The sequence below is a fragment of the Schistocerca piceifrons genome, chromosome 4 (assembly GCF_021461385.2).
Source record: "Schistocerca piceifrons isolate TAMUIC-IGC-003096 chromosome 4, iqSchPice1.1, whole genome shotgun sequence".
Lineage (NCBI taxonomy): Eukaryota > Metazoa > Arthropoda > Insecta > Orthoptera > Acrididae > Schistocerca > Schistocerca piceifrons.
This window is the reverse complement of record NC_060141.1, coordinates 115,194,890-115,215,595: the sequence shown is the minus strand read 5'-3', so window position 1 is coordinate 115,215,595 and position 20,706 is coordinate 115,194,890. Positions and strand designations below refer to the sequence as shown.

The 20,706-nt window shown below is 38.5% G+C and overlaps 1 protein-coding gene across 3 annotated transcripts in view; it reads right to left on the bottom strand.

The window, feature by feature from the left end:
• The window catches only part of LOC124794878, a 79,210-nt gene that overhangs the window by 43,613 nt on the left and 14,891 nt on the right, over positions 1-20,706 (bottom strand). For 2 of the 3 annotated variants that reach the window (XM_047258562.1, XM_047258563.1), the window contains exons 3-6: positions 15,851-16,000; positions 14,236-15,795; positions 559-727; positions 122-320 (exon numbers count right to left, since the gene is read on the bottom strand). In XM_047258562.1, coding sequence (XP_047114518.1) covers positions 122-320; positions 559-727; positions 14,236-15,795; positions 15,851-15,982 — 2,060 coding nt within the window. In that variant the 5' untranslated portion in view covers positions 15,983-16,000. The remainder of the gene's footprint in view (positions 1-121; positions 321-558; positions 728-14,235; positions 15,796-15,850; positions 16,001-20,706) is intronic. The other variant, XM_047258564.1, reaches the window with a different exon arrangement.

Below are 20,706 nucleotides of genomic sequence, written 5' to 3'. Positions count from 1 at the left end.
AAAAAAGCATTTTATTTCACAATTTTCAAGATTCTGTGAATCTTTTAAATGATGTTGTTAAATCTAATATCTTAATTACTTATGGCAATATAAAATTTTTATCTATCTCAGGCATACTCACCTACACATATGTTGCAGACTTTGAACTTGCTTGAAGCGAGACACCGGATGCAATAGCTGCACTCGCATCGGGCCCAGTACTGGTCTACGATGCAGAAAGAATAAATAACGCCCACTTCTTGAGTGTTCTACTGCATTTTCGATGAAATCCACAATAGTATGACTTTTGAATTTTGTACAACTTCCAAAGCTAAAATTTCCTATGAGAAAAACAATGAAATTCGATGCCAAATTACAAAGTATAACCACAAATATAATGTATAATAAATGTAATGGTTATTTCACACGAAAAAAGGCAGAAAAACTGTAGTTCTTTGTACCATAACCATTGCCAGACAACGTTATCAACAATATATAACAATATGCTGCAACCCAATATTCAAGAAAGGTCAAATATGTAAACACTTTACAAAAAACGACACCTAATATTAGACATACCTTGATCATGTTCTATCCTAACATGACGAATGCAACCATGCAGTTTAAAAGTGAGTGAGAAGATGTAGTGATCATCACTACTATCACGAACAATAAATGACCCATCCGGCTCGTTTGACAGAATTTTTTCAGCTGCCTCTCCAGAAATTGGACCCCAATACCAACCGTACTGCAAGACAAGATGTAATAAATAAGCTGTATAAAATGAGCTAAGACTAATTTATGGGAAGGATGTGGGACATCATGTTTCTATGAACCAATTATGCAGAGTATAACTGGAGAACAACTCAAAATTAAAATGGGAAACTATACCATTCCCAAACCACTATGTTGTTACTTGGAAAAATGAATAATAATTTGCCAACACTTAATTATTTTCATACACACTCACAAAAATTACACTAAAAAGGCTACTACTAGATATACAAAATGTTCTTATTGTATATGAAACGTGATAACTTCTTGTAGAATAAGTAACAATTCAGTGTCAAGAAACTGATTAACAGTTTGCTCAGCCAAGTTCTGTTATTATTTGAAAATGGATTTAGCGAAGATTGAAACATATGGATAATTAAACAAGCCACTAACAGTTGGAGCTGTTTTGACCTTCATAACTGTTACAACAATTGTAAGATGAAATTTTGTTAAACAATGCAAGATGGACACAAGTTCGCAAAAACTTATTTGAGATGCAACACAATAGCAACAAAAATTGCTTTCCTCATTGTTTCATTCATCATACGTAAAGTTTTTTTACTGCTATGAGAATGAGCAACCGGCCAACAAAGCTCAGACCAACATAAAAAAAAATTAAACACATACTTTGCAGCAAACTATCATAATATGGCAGCACTCCATCATGAGATATAGCAGTTACACAGAAGTGAAATCCGAGAAAGAATGCACCACTGTCAACCTTGTTGAATATGCTCATATTCAAACAAACTTGTCGACATCTCTAGCCTGAAAGACAATAAATTCCAAACAAAAAAGCTTGTGAATGTAACCATCACAATCATACATATTACTGTTCAATTGACAGATTACACTATGTGATCAAAAGTATCCTGGCTGAAAATGACTTACAAGTTTGTGGCGCCCTTCATCGGTATCGCTGGCATTCAATATGGTGTTGGCCCACCGTTAACCTTGATGACAGCTTCCACTCTCGCAGGCATACGTTCAAGCAGGTGCTGGGAGGTTTCTTGGGGAATGGCAGCCCATTCTTAACAGAGTGCTGCACTGAGGAGAGGTATCAATGTCGGTCGGTGAGGCCTGGCACGAAGTCGGCATTCCAAAAACATCCCAAAGGTGTTCTGTAGAATTCAGGTCAGGACTCTGTGCAGGCCAGTCCATTACAGAGATGTTACTGTGCATTATGAGCAGGTGCTTGAGCGTGTTGAAAGATGCAGTCACCATCCACGAATTGCTCTTCAACAGTGGGAAGCAAGAAGGTGCTTAAAACATCAATGTAGGCCTGTGCTGTTATAGTGCCAAGCAAAACAACAAGGGGTGCAAGCCCCCTCCGTGAAAAACATGACCACACCATAACACCACCTCCTCTGAATTTTACTGTTGGCACTACATACGCTGGAAGATGACATTTACCGGGCATTCACCATACCCACACCCTGCCATCAGATCGCCACATTGTGTACCACGATTCATCACTCCACACAACGTTTTTCCACGGTTTAGTTATCCAATGTTTACGCTCTTTACGCCAAGGGGGCATCGTTTGGCATTTACCGGCATGTTGTGTGGCTTATGAGCAGCCGCTCGACCATGACATGCAAGTTTCCTCAACTGCCGCCTAACTGTCTAGTACTTGCAGTGGATTCTGATGCAGTTTGGAATTCCTGTGTGATGGTCTGCATAGATGTCTGCCTATTACACATTATGACCCTCTTCAACTGTCGGAGGTCTCTGTCAGTCAATAGACGAGGTCGGCATGTAGACTTTTGTGCTGTAGGTGTCCCTTCACATTTCCACTTCACTATCACATCAGAAACAGTGGACCTAGGGATGTTTAGGAGTGTGGAAATCTTGCATACAGACATATGACACAAGTGACACCCGACCACCTGACCACGTTCAAAGTCCGTCAGTTCCGCAGCGTACCCCATTCTGCTCTCCCAAGATGTCTAATAACTACTGAGGTTGCTGATATGGAGTACCTGGAAGTAGGTGGTAGCACAATGCACCTTATATGAAAAACATGATTTTGGGGTGTGCGGATACTTTTGATCACATAGTGTATGTTGTGTCTGTATTCAGCAATGGCCTGAAGTTTTAATAAACAGATATCCACTTGTTCAACAAATTGAAATAATTCAGAATTAACTCCATATCTGTGTTCAATGTCGTCACCATTTCTGGGTTAATCTCCGATGATCATATTTTTACTAAGTGGACTCCATAAAGCTGATTTGTGTAAGGCACAACTTCTAAAAAACTTCTTCATTGGTAATATAGTACGTGGTCACTCACCAGTCATTTTACTTTTAAAAATGGCATCTTTTAACAGACATGAAGTGACATGGAACAGAGGTTAAGGGCCTGGACTCACATTCAGGATGAGTGGTGTTTAACTTCCATGTTTTGCCTGCCATCCAGATTCAGGTTTTCTGGAGGTTTTCCTTACCTTAATTAAAGAGAATGCCAGGATTGTTCCTTATAAAAGGACATTGTCAATTTTTTTCCCCAACCTTGCCCGATCATACTTTAGTAGCATTCATCTCCCACGACCTCACTGTCAACAGGATGTCGAACCCTACTGTTTAAACTGGCCACCAAATTATGACAAATTAACAAACACAGGAGAAGCCTTTAAAAATTCAAGATAAGTTGCATATAAAAGTTGATGATAAGCAAAAAACCAAATATTAGCAATATGCCCAACCACTAGAAGGACTACATTCTGTCCCATTCTGTCAAACACAGCTTAAATAGTTTAATCATACTGTGTTTTGACCTCAAATCTGCTTCATCGCTAGGGGAGAGGGGAGAGGGGGTGGGGAGGGGGGGAGAGGTGGGAGGGGGAGGGAGAGAATGGCAAAAAGTGCAATGGATATAAAGTGTCCATCAGAGGAAAGAGCAGACCCAGAGGAAATCCTGTGAAAATGTGTATCATGAATTCCAAAATGGTGAAAATATTGGGGCCTACCCTCAAAGAACTCACACAAGAGAATTTGTTAACTTCAAGTGTGAGCAATTCTGTTGCTGCTACTGCAAATTCTACTAATGGATTTCAAATTTATGTGAAACTAATTAATTTATGAAACAATTAATATTCAGATTTCAGAAACAGCTACATCTGCACATTGCTGACTGTACCTCAGTACTCATTAGATTAGATTTACTTTCATTCCAATTGGTCCGTAGTGAGGAGGTCCTCCAGGATGTGGAACATGTCAGAAAAACAACAATACATGACAAATATTTACAACTAAAACAAATAAGCTAATGTGGGTGGCGCTGCGCGTAGCGCGCGAGTGTATACCTGTCCTTTTTTCCCTCTAAGGTAAGTCTTTCCGCTCCCGGGGATTGGAATGACTCCTTACCCTCTCCCTTAAACCCCATATCCTTTCGTCTTTCCCTCTCCTTCCCTCTTTCCTGACGAAGCAACCGCTGGTTGTGAAAGCTTGAAATTTTGTGTGTGTGTGTGTGTGTGTGTGTGTGTGTGTGTGTTTGTGTGTTTTTTTATTGTGTCTATCTACCAGCTGCTTTCCCGTTGGTAAGTCATGGAATCATATTTTATATGAATATCAATGGCTGTTTGTGAGTAAGTGGCTACCCTGAAGTTGAATGATAGTGTTACTAACTCAAATAAGTTCTTATTGGGAGAGTCTTTAAGGAAATCTACATTGAAATCACCAGGCAACAACTATTTTCTTTGTTTCTGGTTGTTAATTAAGTTTGAGAAAGAAATCAAAAAACATAATTCCAGCTTATTACATCAGCATAAACAGCTATTGGTTAAGAATTTTCAACAGTCAGCAGATAATATAACTCTACCAAATTTTAACTCAGTCAATGTGAAATGTCAGCTATCTTTATTGCTTCAAAATATTCGAGGACTGAGAAATAAAATTAATGAATTAACTATCTGCATAGATGAATTAGTCTTCAAACCCAGCTGACATAATCTGCCTCTGAACATCCATGTGACCACTGGTATAGAACTTTTAAGTGTTACAGGGTTTAGGTTAGCATCTCACTTTTGTAGATCTAGAATATATATAAAAAACAAAGATGATGTGACTTACCAAATGAAAGTGCTGGCAGGTCGACAGACACACAAACAAACACAAAGCATACACACAAAATTCAAGCTTTTGCAACAAACTGTTGCCTCATCAGGGAAAGAGGGAAGGAGGAGGGAAAGACGAAAAGGATGTGGGTTTTAAGGAGAGAGGGTAAGGAGTCATTCCAATCCCGGGAGCGGAAAGGACTTACCTTAGGGGGAAAAAAGGGACGGGTATACACTCGCACACACACACATATCCATCCACACATATACAGACACAAGCAGGACATGTATATAGGGGGAAAAAAGGGACGGGTATACACTCGCGCAACACACACACACATATCCCATCCACACATATACAGACACAAGGCAGACATCATGTTATCTGATATGACTATCATTTTCTTGTAATATATTTGCTTTGACATCCGTATTACAGTCTTTAATATTTGCAGTATTTCTTGTAATGTGCTATAGCATCAACATCAGAACTGTTTCGGGATTGACAGATGCAGTTTTCTTTTTGTTTTACAAGATACCCATATTCGAGTAATGCATGGCTTTTTTGTAGACTTTGCTCTAACCTTGGTAAGTTTTGGGGGGAAAACAGTGTTGGAATAAGGTACGTACTTTATTAGCAAAAGTGTTATATTTTTCATTCATGCCATGAGCACTGTAAACATCAGTCCAGTGAATGTCTCTGAGGGAGTGTCCTAAAATAATCAATTTTTGGCTTATTGGTTACCCTCTTGAGCTCAGATTTAACAGATTTTATATCCTGTTCAGTATTAACATTTAACAGAAGGAACTGCATGTTATGGTCTGAGAGGCCATTGACTATTGGTTTTGTAATATAATTCTGTTCATTGGACTTTTCTATAACAATATTGTCAATGGCTGTTTGTGAGCAAGTGGCTACCCTAGTGGGGAACTTTACAGTGGGAATGAAGTTGAATGATAGTGTTACTAACCCAAATAAGTTCTTATTGGGAGAGTCTTTAACGAAATCTACATTGAAATCACCAGCAACAACTATTTCTTTGTTTTTGGTTGTTAAATGGGCCAGTACAGCTTCAAGGTGGTTTACGAACAGAATTAAAGTTACCTGCAGGTGCTCGATATACAATTAATATTATGAAGGATTTTTTGTGAAATTCTAATTCTGTTGCACATGCTTCCATATGCTGTTCTAGGCAAAATTTATGAATGTCTATGTTCTTAAATTTATGACCGTTCCTAATGAATGTGGCAACTCCTCCTTTCTCCATTTCTGATCTACAAAAGTGAGATGCTAACCTAAACCCTGTAACACTTAAAAGTTTTATACCAGTGGTCACATGATGTTCAGAGAGGCAGATTATGTCAGCTGGGTTTGAAGACTCTAATTCATCTATGCAGATAGTTAATCCATTAATTTTATTTCTCAGTCCTCAAATATTTTGATGCAATAAAGATAGCTGACATTTCACATTGACTGAGTTAAAATTTGGTAGAGTTATAATATCTGCTGACTGTTGAAAATTCTTAACCAATAGCTGTTTATGCTGATGTAATAAGCTGGAATTATGTTTTTTGATTTCTTTCTCAAACTTAAGGTTTGTCTCAGTTCTAACCTCTCTTAAAATTTGCTTTCTTTCTGTCCTCCCTACCCTAGATTCTGACCTTTGCCATTCTACTTTCGTTAACCAGGTTTTCATGCACCAGATGAGACTTTATTAATTGACTGAATCATCAATTAACATTTTTGCACAATTTACAATAATTTTCACAATGGTGCTTGTACTCATATGTAAGATATTCCCAACGTGGATGCATGAAGTGAAGACATAAACTTTTCTAAATTTCTCGAGTAGCATATTTTTGGCAAACCAAAGTTTTAGCAATAATTATAGTCCATAATAAACTGCAAAATCTAACCTTGCCATTTTTCAAATGATTTTGGAGTTCCTGAAATAACAATTTGTTCATTTAACAGTCTTTATACAGTCAGGCGTCACTCGAAGTCTGTGCCCAGTCCTAGTTGAAGTATCAAGCATGTAACACTTTAGTTAGGTATGGCCACAGTGTATGTTCATGTAATTGTCATGCACAAGTTGTTTGCAAAAATACCTGTATCGGTATACATGAAAACACAATAATGTCCATGTTTAAAAGCTTAAAGTGATGTCTTTTAACTCAAGTTGATGAATAGTTGAATGGAAATGTGTTGGACTTGATATAAGGCCTGGACTATTATTGTCATCAGAACGAGTGATTGTTGAAAATTGTGACTTTCATTAATGACTGAACTGAGTAAACTACTGCAGTGTACGTCTCTCTAGTGGATTACTAAAAAGAAAATGCTGTATGTCAACTATGGTGATTTGTGTAAATATGGGCTGCGTTCTATGCCACACTTAAATTTTTTTGTTTGGTGACTTGTCAGAACTATCATTGATTATTGGACAGTGTTTCATTATTTGTGCTTCCGTACCCTTACAATTTATTTGAGTAATTCTGCAACTAGACTCTTGGTTTTTTGTGGGTGCCAACCGGCTTTTCGGTGCCAATAATCTCACAAAGAAAAACTGGTCAATGTCACAACAATACAATGCCGAGGCTAACAAATGAGTAAAAATAGTGCAACCTAAACTGTGGTGTTGGTTACATTTTCCGCGCAAACATCATCAAAAACTAAATAAGATTTTCAACTTCAAGACAATAGACTGACATTCTACCAAAGAGGTGACAAGAAACTACAGGAAATCAGGTTGGCGGCTTACACATTATGTATTTATCCTGCTAGCGAAAGGACTGGAACAGGTCCCATTTGGCATTTCGGGGAGAGTTAAGAATCTGCTTGAAGGAGATGTAGAGGCCAGGTTACAAAAGATGACACCAATAGCTGGAACAACTGTCTGCTGATCTCAAGTCACATTACACCTTAGGTCAAGGATGATGCATCGACTGGTCACCAGGCCAATATTCTATAGAATAACTATTCATCACCAAGTTTAGCAAAAAGGGAAGCAAAATACACAATGAAATAAGCCCAGAGAAAATGTACAAGTGAAAACTTGTGGTCACTCCCCCCACCTTCTCTTTCTCTTACCACCACTCCATCTCCCATTTAGTACATGTGTTGTTATTATCTCACTGCCAGTTGGTCCTAACAGAACACAAAACATATAGAAAATGCCTCTTTGAAACACTATTTACTACAGTAAAATTATAATAATGTGTGCATTACACACTGATGCGGTCTCCCTCCTTGAAAGAGTAACATTGTACATATAGCATTACATGAATGGCAGGATTACGAAACTGGCATTACAAAATAAATTTACATGCAATGACCCACACATCCAGTTACCAATGCCAAATGATGATATTATTTAATGGGCAACTCAAATCTCTAATTTATTTTGCTGTTCAAATTTCACTCAATAAATATGGGTCAATATCATGTGATGCACGCAATAATGCCTCTACCATTGGACTCCCATACAGGACGTGATGTTAAGGTTACCACAATAATCTCTTTTTTTCTACGCCTTTGTCCTGCATCGACACAGGATTGGGAAGGTTATTTATAGATTTGCAATGATTAGTTTAAGGGGTGGCCGGATTCCCTTCCTGTTGCCACCCAATTAGGCCACCAGGATAGAATATGTTTACACCCCCCCCCCCCCCCACATGTCTGTATGTATGACCGGATCAGAACAACAAAGTGATTGACAATGAAGCACAGCTGAGCATGAAAGGGGGTGAGGTTTTTGGTTTGCTGGTGCGTGTGTATGCACTATGGCTGTAGCAGCAACAGCTGTGTGGTTCCTTACTGCAGTACCTTCTCACGTTGCCAATTTTAATGTACAGTATTGAGTTCGCTTTACAGGATTGTTATATCTTTGTGGCTTGACAAACACACTCCCATGTATAAAATGATACTGTGCTATTATTATTTGTATATCTCATTACAAGCAACAAGAAGAGCACTGTTTTTCAATAATCAGAATGAATCATGTTCAGTTGTCGTATTCAATATGTAAGGAGTGTTATAATGGGTCTGAATTGTTTATGTAAATACAATAACTAACAATATTAAAATAATATAAGCTGCTTGAGTACTTACCAATCACTGAAGTGTGCATGCAGAATGTCACACTTGTGCATACCTTAATAATGAGATGATGATTATTGTGCACAAAACATAAAGACGAATTGAGGCAAAGGGTAAATGCCACTTCATAATTGCTTTCTTCCTTGACACTGTTGTTATATGAGTTCTGGTCCATGGAGTAGCCACAGGAATTGCCCAAGGATATAATTATATTTTCTATATTAGTCTCTATATTAGTCTCAACACTCACTTCACTTTTCCACGGTTCTTTAACAAACGTTTCTGTGTGGTGTATAACATTTCTCCACTTCTCTTGCATTATTTGTGCCATTGCTTCCTCTAATAATCTTTGAATTTCTGCCACAGTGAAGCTTTGTTTTCTGTTGCCACGTAATTTTTAATTCGTGCCCAAAGCATTTCGATGGTGGTAGAGTGGCAGTGGTATGGTGGAAGCCTAAGAAGCCTGTGGCCATGTTCTTTAGCTACCTTGTCCATAACATACTGTTGAAACTGTGGCTTATCTTTCTTTATTATTTCCATGAGTTCTGCCTTACATAAATCATTTTGAATTTTCACATTGTGGTGTTTCAACATTTCAACATTTTTGTTGCCTTCATTGGCACTTTATCTTTAATAACTGAATGGTATGAGGCATTATTCATTACAATGACAGACAACTGATTTACATTTTCCAGATTTGACCCTTGAACCACTTCACAAAACTATTGTGGTTCATCTCCTCATGGTAGTCGTTTGTTTTCCTCAGTTTGTAAATGTGGAGACAGTTAGGTAAGAAACCAGATGCACTTCCAGCACACAAGACAATAATTCTTCCGCCCTTTCCCAGGACAATAGCAGAATTTCAACATAAACTACCATCTGTGCAGTCTTTCCTGACAGAATGATCTACATTTCTTCAGGTTTCGTCAAGCCACATAATGTCTTCAAATGGCACTTTAACAACAGTTCTTAAAAATCGACAATGCCATGCTACAATGCTGCCTCTCCTAATTACAATTTTCTGTCCATTACCAAAAACCAAGGGCTCTGACAACCATTAACAGAGACATTTTGCTGCCACTTAATAACTCTGCCTCACGATGAGTAACCCACAATTTTTTAATAGTTGATTGTTCTTTTCAATTGCAAGATCCATATATGTGGTGACAAACAGCATCTTGTTGAATTTTTACGCTTGGTTCTCTCCTGCTCTTCTTCCCAGGTGTCTGCTGTTTGGATGAATCAGGCTCTTTCCCTTCTGCACAGTATTTCTCCTTACAAATTCTGACGACAGTATTTGTGTGTATCTTCAAGGTGTCTGTAGCTCTTTCGACAACCTTCGTTAAGAGTCAACAGAGTTGCACCATTGTCTCTCTCTTTCTCGAAATATTCTCACATCGAGCACACAAAGTCACGTGCCTGGCACACAAAGTATGAGTAGATCACTGAACTTTCCGTTTAGCAGCCACACTTTTATGCACATTTCCGCTACTGGTTTAAGGCATTCTGCAGTGCAAAATAAACTCGCTGCACAGAGAAATAAACCACAAAACGAAACAGATTCCAACTGTTAATGTTAATGGCTGCAAGCATCATCTACAAATGGCTACAGTAGCCGCTACCTGCAGTAACAGAGAGATTCAACAATGGTGAACGTAACAGGAGGTGCAGTCAAGTGCATTCTCTGATTGGTTGTTGCTGCAGTAGCAGCCCTGTGAACAGCTAGACATAAATATCTTTGTTACTCTGATCCATGTATAGTGTTATTCAGGCGAAAGCGAGCAAAATTTTTGAAATATTTGAAAACTGTGTAACCGGTGAGGGGACATGCATACCAGCCTGGTATTCAGCTTGCGGAATGTGGAAAACTGCCTAAAAAACCACATACAGGCAGGCTGGCTGGCATGCCAGCCCTCATCATCCATCCACTGGACAGATTTGATTTGGGACCAGCACACATCCCTGTCGCGGAGGCTTGGCTATCCGCGTGGGTGTGACCAACACAATAATGTCTAATACATACACCGATATCACTACAGGGCAGTTTGAAGTGAAGTTTGTCTGAAAATACTAATTTCTCCTACACAGTAAACCAGTGACAGCATTCACATTCATAATGTTTTGTTCTGTAGTGTTTGTCGTTTTTGGACACTGTGTGCTGTTACAATGGCACATGTACCGCAAGTCTACAGCCTGAAGCAGATGATGTCAAACAGGAGAGACAGAGTTTCAAACATATTGAAGTATCCTGGCAAATAGCTAATATTGTAGATAAACTTGTATGATTTGTTAAGAGTCCTGTGTACAATGTACTGCTCATCATATAAGAAATTATTGTGCATCATGCAGTACATGTTTGATGCTATGTACAACCTCCTGCTATCTGCTGGTTCCACACCAGCACAGCAGCTGCAGTAGCATATACAAAGAGCAACAATATAGTAATATTTTGATAATCCAAAAATATTAATACTGTGTAGAAAAAATATTAATATTTGCACATCAATATTACACAGTTCGTATACAATGATAATTCATCTCTCTTCATGATTCTATTTTTTGTATACTTTTGCTGGGGAATTTAATGCATGTAAATGGCTGGGAAAGTCAGTTTAAAGGTCAGTAGAGCAATGGGGTATACCACCTATAATAGGGCCTTGCCTCATAAAGTATTGAGGTGTTTCAAATCAACCTACAAGTAGGGGACAACTTTACATTTTAAGTTTTGTACCTCCTATGAGAATGATCAGGTTTCACCAACCTGAGAAAAAGCTACACATTTTGATGAGTGGTAGATTTCCCCATTATAAGAACGAGCAGATGTAAGGGTTTCAGAACTTGAGGTTTACCAAGTCAGCAGAACGTAGATGACAACTAGCTAAGGTAATATCTACATCTACATCCATACTCCGCAAGCCACCTGACGGTGCATGGCGGAGGGTACTTTGAGTACCTCTATCGGTTCTCCCTTCTATTCCAGTCTTGTATTGTTCGTGCAAAGAAAGATTGTTGGTATGCCTCTGTGTGGGCTCTAATCTCTCTGATTTTATCCTCATGGTCTCTTCACGAGATATACGTAGGAGGGAGCAATATATTGCTCGACTACTCGGTGAAGGTATGTTCTCGAAACTTCAACAAAAGCCCGTACCAAGCTACTTAGCATCTCTCCTGCAAAGTCTTCCACTGGAGTTTATCTATCATCTCCGTAACGCTTTCATGATTACTAAATGATCCTGTAACAAAGCGCACTGCTCTCCGTTGGATCTTCTCTTTCTCTTCTATCAACCCTATCCCAAACTGGTGAGCAATAGTCAAGCAGTGGGCGAACAAGTGTACTGTAACCTACTTCCTTTGTTTTCGGATTGCATTTCCTTAGGATTCTTCCAATGAATCTCAGTCTGGCATCTGCTTTACCGATGAACAACTTTATATGATCATTCCATTTTAAATCACTCCTAATGCCTACTCCCACATAATTTATGGAATTAACTGCTTCCAGTTGCTGACCTGCTATATTGTAGCTAAATGATAAAGGATCTTTCTTTCTATGTCTTCGCAGCACATTACACTTGTCTACATTGAGATTCAATTGCTATTCCCTGCACCATGCATCAATTCATTGCAGATCCTCCTGCATTTCAGTACAATTTTCCATTGTTACAACCTCTCCTGTATACCACAGCATCATCTGCAAAAAGCCTCAGTGAACTTCCGATGTTATCCACAAGGTCATTTATGTATATTGTGAATAGCAACGGTCCTACGACACTCCCCTGTGGCACACCTGAAATCACTCTTACTTCGGAAGACTTCTCTCCATTGAGAATGACATGCTGCGTTATGTTATCTAGGAACTTTTCAATCCAATCACACAATTGGTCTGATAGTCCATATTCTCTTACTTTGTTCATTAAAGACTGTGGGGAACTGTATCGAACGCCTTGCGGAAGTCAAGAAACACAGCATCTACCTGGGAACCCGTGTCTATGGCCCTCAGAGTCTCGTGAGATAAAAAGATTTTACAACTCTGGAATAATATAGATTATATTTACTGAGATAACTTACAGAATCGATAGATGTGTCATTTTGTAGCAACAACCTCAAGTTTGATTCACGCAATGCATCAGAACCCCATTCCGCCATCAAAGTTAAAATGAAAACTTTAACTGGTGCTGGGCGTGCTGTCACTGGTATTGTGTATCTGGATATGCTTGAAATTTTTTAATTCCACAGATCAATGAAGATGACTGAGATGGGATGGTTTACTAGTAGCAAGAGGTGCACCACCTCATTTTTCAAGGAAGTTCGAGGTTTTTTTGGCAATTGCTCTGTAGGTTGGTGGATTACCCGTTGAGGGTCAAATGCGTAGCTACCTCGCTCCCCAGACTTGACACCACTGGATTTCTTTCTCTGGGGTTGCATTAAAGGCCGTGTGTATTTCCTCCCCTACCAAACAATTTAGCTGAGCTGAAAAATCGAATCTATGCTGCCATTGCACAAGTTACACCCAATTTGCTGCAATGAGTGTGGGAAGATATTGATTACCAGTGTGATGTTTGCCACATCAGAAATGACAGTCACACCAAACCAAAATGACATTTCATACTCTTATGTGAAACTTGAGATTATCTGCTAAAAATGACACATCTACTGATTCTGTAAGTTCTCTATATAAAATTTTATAGCATTCCAAAGCTGTAAAGTCCTTTTTGACTCACCCTGCATTCTCGATCTAGTGATCACTCATTAGTAGGTAATAAGCACCTCTGTCGCTCAGGACATACATTATGGTCCTGTGCTCTTTGTAATGTTATCTTCTTAGTACGCAATATGCTGATATCAGATTTGCACAATGCTGCACAATTACAAATGCAATCCAGAATATCTGTAAAAGAAATTGTGACTGGGAAAAAAAATGAATGTTGATGTTGCATCAAATGATATGAATTTTTACGCCACATTTGGGATTCAGGAGCTTGAACCAGTGACTTAGATGAGACTATTTCTACATATGATACACTGCTACTTACAATGGAATAATTAAATCTACAAACAGCTCAGTAATACACACTAAAAAAAAGATATGTTCTCAAAACAAACATGATGTTCACATTTTTCTGCATATGCAATGTTCAGTTTATATGATGGAAGATTTAAAAAGAGATTTTGTGCAATCCTTAAAAAGATCAAAACTATTCCATTTTTTGACTACAATTATTAACTAAAATAAAAATCATGAGAAATGCAGTTGAAATCGAAGCAAACGAGAATCACGGATTATCTTATCACACATCAAAATGTATTATTAGAATGTAAGTATACTTACATCTTTCACTTTTTCTATACTGGAAGCAAAGTCCATGCTCAACTCTTCTCCTGCAATTTCCACATCATCATCATCATCATTTATTAACTGTCCATCATCGGGAGAGGGCAATGGTGTTGCATCCATTGCGCCATTTGTTTCTGAAGGATCATTTGATGTTACAGCTGGAAGCGGTGGAAGAGCCCGTCTAAGGAACGGTGGTTTTCCTTCCAAATTAACCGTGCCATTAGATATCTTGCAAGGTTCAACTGAAGGCTTCGGTTGTTGTGCAACAGGTTCCCGCTTGATCACACTGCGGTCAGGCGAGGAAAATTTTCGAAATCTAAATATGTTGCAAAGTGTTTGCTTCAAGCTCATTGTAAAGCTATGTCTACCAGATGATTTCTTTTGTTTTTCCTTTTCACAAACAGAATTTTCATTTTTAATATTTCCCCTGTCCTGAACAATATCACATGATTCTTTGGCTTTCTTATTTTTAATATTTATTACAAAATTGTTCTTTTTATTTCTCCTAATATCAGCAGCATCTGTGGTACTCCCAGAAACAGTTCCTAATGTATTTGTAACTGAAGGAGCAGTGTTGCCAGTCTGACGGTGTTTTGCAATGGGCCTGTTTTCTGAAGAGTCACTAGAACTGGAATACAAATTCTGTAAGTACTGCCTCACTTCGTGGAGAGTCATGTGGACGGGCTCGGCAACTCGACGTTTTGATGTACCAGGAACACTGTGCCGTTTGCTGCCGCCTCCAGATCCCCCTCCTGAGCACACACTCACAGGGGGTGTGGGCTTTCCACTTCTACAGCCAGTGTTGCCAGGTGCACACTTTGCACTACCTACTCCAGATGATGAGGTGTGTCTTCTTCGCGGTTTCCGATGGTGTCGCTTGGGCCTACTGGGTGGTACTCTCACTTCGGGGCGCACCACGTCTACAGGTACCGCGTATATGTCACTATCAAACGGCACATTATACACATCACTGATGTCACCAGCAGTGAGAACATCATGTGACATAGCAGAAGTGATGAAGCTCGAATCGTCGGCACGATTTGCTGCGGGAACCGATAATGAATTGTGTGAGCTGGATAGCCGCGAAGATGAAAGTGAACTTCGAGAACTGGGCCGGTGACAGGGGCTGAATGCAAGCAGTTCAGGGGTCCAACACAGCCGCGCTCGACTGCGGAACTGCTGCTGGACATTCGTCACTTGCACCTTCTTTGGACTGTTGTCATGTTTCACACTTTCCGGATGCACCACAGATTTGGAAGACACACGAAGTGCTTCTTCTAAAACGGCAGCCACAAGGCGCAATGCAAACCTTTCCAGACATCGCTCAAACTTCAGTAGTGATTCTGGAGGGCTGTCCTGAAATTCTGGTGGGGGATCGATAGGTATCACATGTTTGCAGCCATCCCCCGGAAGGTCAGGCCAGCCAGGACCTTTCTTCAGTGTATTGAAATTCTCTCCACACATGCCGTCCGAGTAGTCCAGGGAGTCATCTTGCGAAAGAGACTTTTCTTCTCCGTCGCTCTCGAGGAGCTGAAAGACATCAAGTTTTGAAAACTGATTAACACGGTAATAGTCTTCTGATTTGCGGATCTCAAGTTTTGTCGCTTACCTCGAGTGGCAACTGGCCACCACCACTGCCACTGGAGATGGAGCCACTGTGCCCACTGGTCAGCAGCAGTCCACTGTCGTCGCTTGTTGGAAATACTTCTGACCACGTAGAGCAGGTAGGCGGTGACTCCATCGTTCCCCCTCAAGTCATCTGTGAAAAATACTTGTATATAATATAACTGCAGGGGCAATGATACAGCATTTAATCAGGTGGAACGTGCCAAGTAGTTAAACCAAAGTGTCACTGTAAGTGTTTAGCACCATGAATCAAAAGGTTCTGAAGGTGTATATTAAAAGAAAGACACATATTTATTAAGATTTTTAGGTAAAAAAGAAAAAAACTAATACATATTTACTAGGTTACAATTATCACAGTAGTAAGAGAAAGCAGAAATAACTAAACAGAGCTCCACACTGACTTCTTATAAGGAAGTAAATGGACAACATTAGCCTTTAAAATTTTGCAGTAACTTACATTAAAAGAATTCTTCAAAGATATTCTCTATTAGTAAAAAGAGAATGGTACTGTCACTTAGGCACAAAAAATAAAAGTTTCAAGATTTTTAATATTTCTTTCTATTTAGTCTGCCACAAGTATTAAATACATTTTGATGCAGTTATTGTAATAACAAATGTATGACAGGACACTCAACATATGCTTCACTAATTGCTGTACTTCATTAATTGCTATAAATCACACAAATATTTCACAATCATATATTGTCAGCTTACATCGAAACCTCACAGCAGACAGGATTTCCCAATGTAGCCGAGAAACCAAGCGGAAATCAATATAAGTAAAAAGCAACATATTATTAACAAACTGTTTTTTGATCTTAATTAAATTGTAAATATCTTTAATTACAGACCACGGATGATGCTTTACCTCAAAAAAGCGAACTGCATCAGGTGAAAAAAAAACTCATTTTCTTGTCACTGCAATGACAGAACAAAAATACCCTCAGGGCATGCTGTTATCTCTCAACTGAAGAAACACTGAGAGGCAATGGAAGAAGAATATTTTCCAAATTTCAAATTACTGACATGGAATCCAAACTACCTTGTAAAAAGAAATTATTGCACAAAAATGCTGCTATTCCAACTTCATGGATGACATCACCAGAATATCCTGTCAAAGCATTATAATGAATGTTATGTAAACATATCACAATGGATTAAATTGGATATTTGTAAATATAACAATCAACGACAACCCAGACCAATAAGTTTAATAGTGACCTCCTAAATTCAGAAGCACATAGCACATACCTGCAAGATAAGCCAATGTGAGAAAAAAGAATTGCATTAAAGCTACTATTACTCCAAAGATGACTGAAAAACTTAGTACTTCTTCTAAAAACAAGCTTCATATTCTCTTAAGATAACTACAACTGCCACACTAGATTACATTTCTTTCAGAATTCAGTGACAACCTGTGTGCAAACTGAAGCTGTGACTTTAACAAGTTCACAATAAAAGACAGACTGAATCACTCACTGGGTCCAATGTGAAACCTAAATAAGTCTGTATAGAATGATCAGTTTAATCTACATCATGTAGCCCGGAAGAAGAGTGGCAAATCACTTATATATGCCTTCAAGGACACTGCAAAGTAGCTACAGTTAACATTCTCTTGCAGGTAACACTGCCTAGCAAGATAAATAGCTGTCTGAATATTTTTGCAAAGAGCCACACAGGACTCAAAGAAACTGCTGAAAAATGACACACTCTTAGGACAGTGACATGTTTGTGAGGATCCAAAGAAAACAATGAAATGATTCATGACTGTTCATTCAAAATGTTCATGGTGAGATATAGTAATTTCATGGCGGTTATTTCTAGAGCAATCTAGACGTCCAAAACATCATCAATGAAGTATAATATTCACAAGCAGAAATTCATATTTTACTGTAATTTTACACTGTTATTGTATTGGTTTGATAGTATATTAGCTTTCTTCAGTGATGTCATCATTTGCTTTTGGCCATGACTGTGCACTGCATTTTTGGTCCTTGTGCCACTGTCATGCATAAGGTTCTATGTCATATTATGGCATAAAAATAGGTTAAAAATAACCATGTCCTTGAGAATAGTCCATGGGACAAAATAACAACAGCATAATAAAAACTGTTACAGCTAGAAATTGTAAATGACATAGGTAAAAGACTTTATAGAGACTGTGGACCAGCATTACAAGGAGTTATTGATTCCCTTATTTGCTGGATATTTCCTAACCCTTCCTCTAAATCATTGGTTCCCAAACTTTCTTAGACCCTTACCCACGAGTGCAATTAGACATTAGCTAGTAAACCCCCCCCCCCCCCCCCAAACACACACACAAACACCATCTATAAACTCTAGCACCTAACTGCAGAATGACAGACTTGTCTTGGATACTTTTATTTTCAAAATGATGAAATATGAATGTTATTTTGTTTGTTTGTGTGTGTGTGTGTGTGTGTGTGTGTGTGTGTGTGTGTGTGTGTGTGTGTGTGTGTGTTTAAAAAAAAAAAAAGAATGAATGATGAAGAAATTCGTGGTGCACTGCTAGTGCTACCCACAACTCCTCAGATAAGAAAGCTAACTATCCATCTTGATAATAGCCACTTGTTACAAAATACAATTCCCCTGCATTACTCCTCTCCATTGTGGCACTAGCTCGACCTGCACACTGCAACCCTATTTAAAATGCTTGCACTATACTTACTGTTTGTAAATCAGCTGATTGCTGCACCCCCTTACTTTTGAACTGGCAGAAATTGGAAGACTTCAGCCTGCTAATGCTTTGTGCCTTTACATAGTTACTGCTGTGTCGTGCTGTTAATTAATTCATATATCTGTTTCGAAGCAAGTGATGAAGCAATTTCTGTACTGCTGCAGTTACTATCTACAACTTGGAGAAGATATTTTCTTGAGATATTTAGCATTTGTTACGCATACGTCTCACTTTTATCATCAGTGATGTACACAACAAAGCACACCTTGTGCAGTGGGTTGACTACATGAGGAACTTATAACCTCCACTGCATTAATGCTACTAATTGAAAAAAGGAATTATTGATAACTTATATAATCAATATATGAGTCTTACACAATTGTGATAATGGCAATGATCGACTGAAAATAATTTAGTTTCATAACTGAAACAGAATCGAGTTGTTTAGTTTTTGCGCCTTGGGGTAATTATCCACAGGTTGAGAACCACTGCTCTAAATAATCTCATAGTCACTGCACTTAGAATTTATAGTCATCTATAGCCCATAAACTGTGCCAAAATTCATACAAGCAGCTTCAGAAAGTAGCAACTGCTTCGCATTTCACTCTTCAAAATTGGAAATATATCTGCCAAAAAAAAGTTTTCTCTGTCTGCACTATTTTCCTCTTTAATGACTGGCAAGCAGCTCCTCTTTCATAGTTGAAATCACTTCCTAGCTCATAGAATTTATTACAATTTTTCAGTGAATCTTCCTTGCCTCAACTGTGTTGTTCTGACAGTAGTTCCAACTCATATATCTCCCCAGAATGACACTCAGTCCTTAATTTACCATCAACACTAATTCTTCACAATCTTGACTATATATTCCATTCAATATTTCTTCTGGTGATTCTTACTCTCAACAAGAAATGTGATGTAGTCATCAAACAAACAACTCTGCTCTCCCTTCTTCCAATTTTACTTCACTCATTGTCTTTTACAAATTACTGTTGAACACTAGGTAGTGATAAGTGGATTTCTTATCTTGCTTTGTACTCAGTAAATGCACCTCGGCCATGACCAAACTTTTCTAACAGATTAAAACTATATACCAAACTGGTACCTGAATATATATTTTTGTTCCTCGTAGACAACAATCAACCAAATCAACTATTTGATCACAATTCATAATTTCACCAACTGCCATTTAAGGGTACCGGTCTCATACTATTTCGGGGGGGGGGGGGGGGGGGGGGGGGGCGAGTCCCTGTATCAGGAAACATTTTTAATCTGCCAAGGAAGCTCATTTCAATGTCCTCTCTACTATAAACAGAAATTTTTAATAAATATATATTGTTCAATTTATGGATAACACAATTTTGGTATTTGTTTATATTGCATTTTTATCTGTTACTGAGCTTTCTACATCTACATACAAATTCTGCAAACTTCTGTGTGAAGGGCATGACAGAAGACACTTAGCATTGTACAACAAACAGAACTGCTTCTCATTCCAATTGCATATGAAGTGCAGGAAAAATGACTGCTTAAATGCCTCTGTGTGTGCTATAATTAGTGTAATCATATCTTTACAATTCCTTCAAGAGTGGTGCATAAGGGGCTGAAGTATATCTCTAGATTCTTCACTTAAAACTGGTTCTTGAAAGTTTGTAAGGCTTTTGCGGGATAGTCAGAATCTATCTTAAAGCGTCTTTCAAATCAGATTTTTCAGCACTTTCATAAAGCTCTCCTGTGTGTCAAGCAAATCTGTGACCACTCATACTGTCCTTTGTATGCATTCAATATCCCCTATTAGTCCTGGTATGGGTCCCACATGTATGAGCAATACTCTAAGATGGGATGCACAAGCTTTTGTAAACACTCTCTCTTTTCTCGGTATGCTGCCAATAAACCATAATCTGCTGTCAGCTTTACCTAGTTCTCAGCTAATGTAATCATCCAGTTTCATATCCCCACAAAAATTACACCCGGGTATTTGTATAAATTGGCTGATTCCAACTGGGAGTCATTGATATTGTCGTCATAGGATACTACTTTTCTGTATTTTCTGATGTAAACAATTTGATATTTCTACATATTTGCACCACTACGAAATCTTATCAACGTCTGATTGGATGTATGTGGACCATTTACAGATAGAA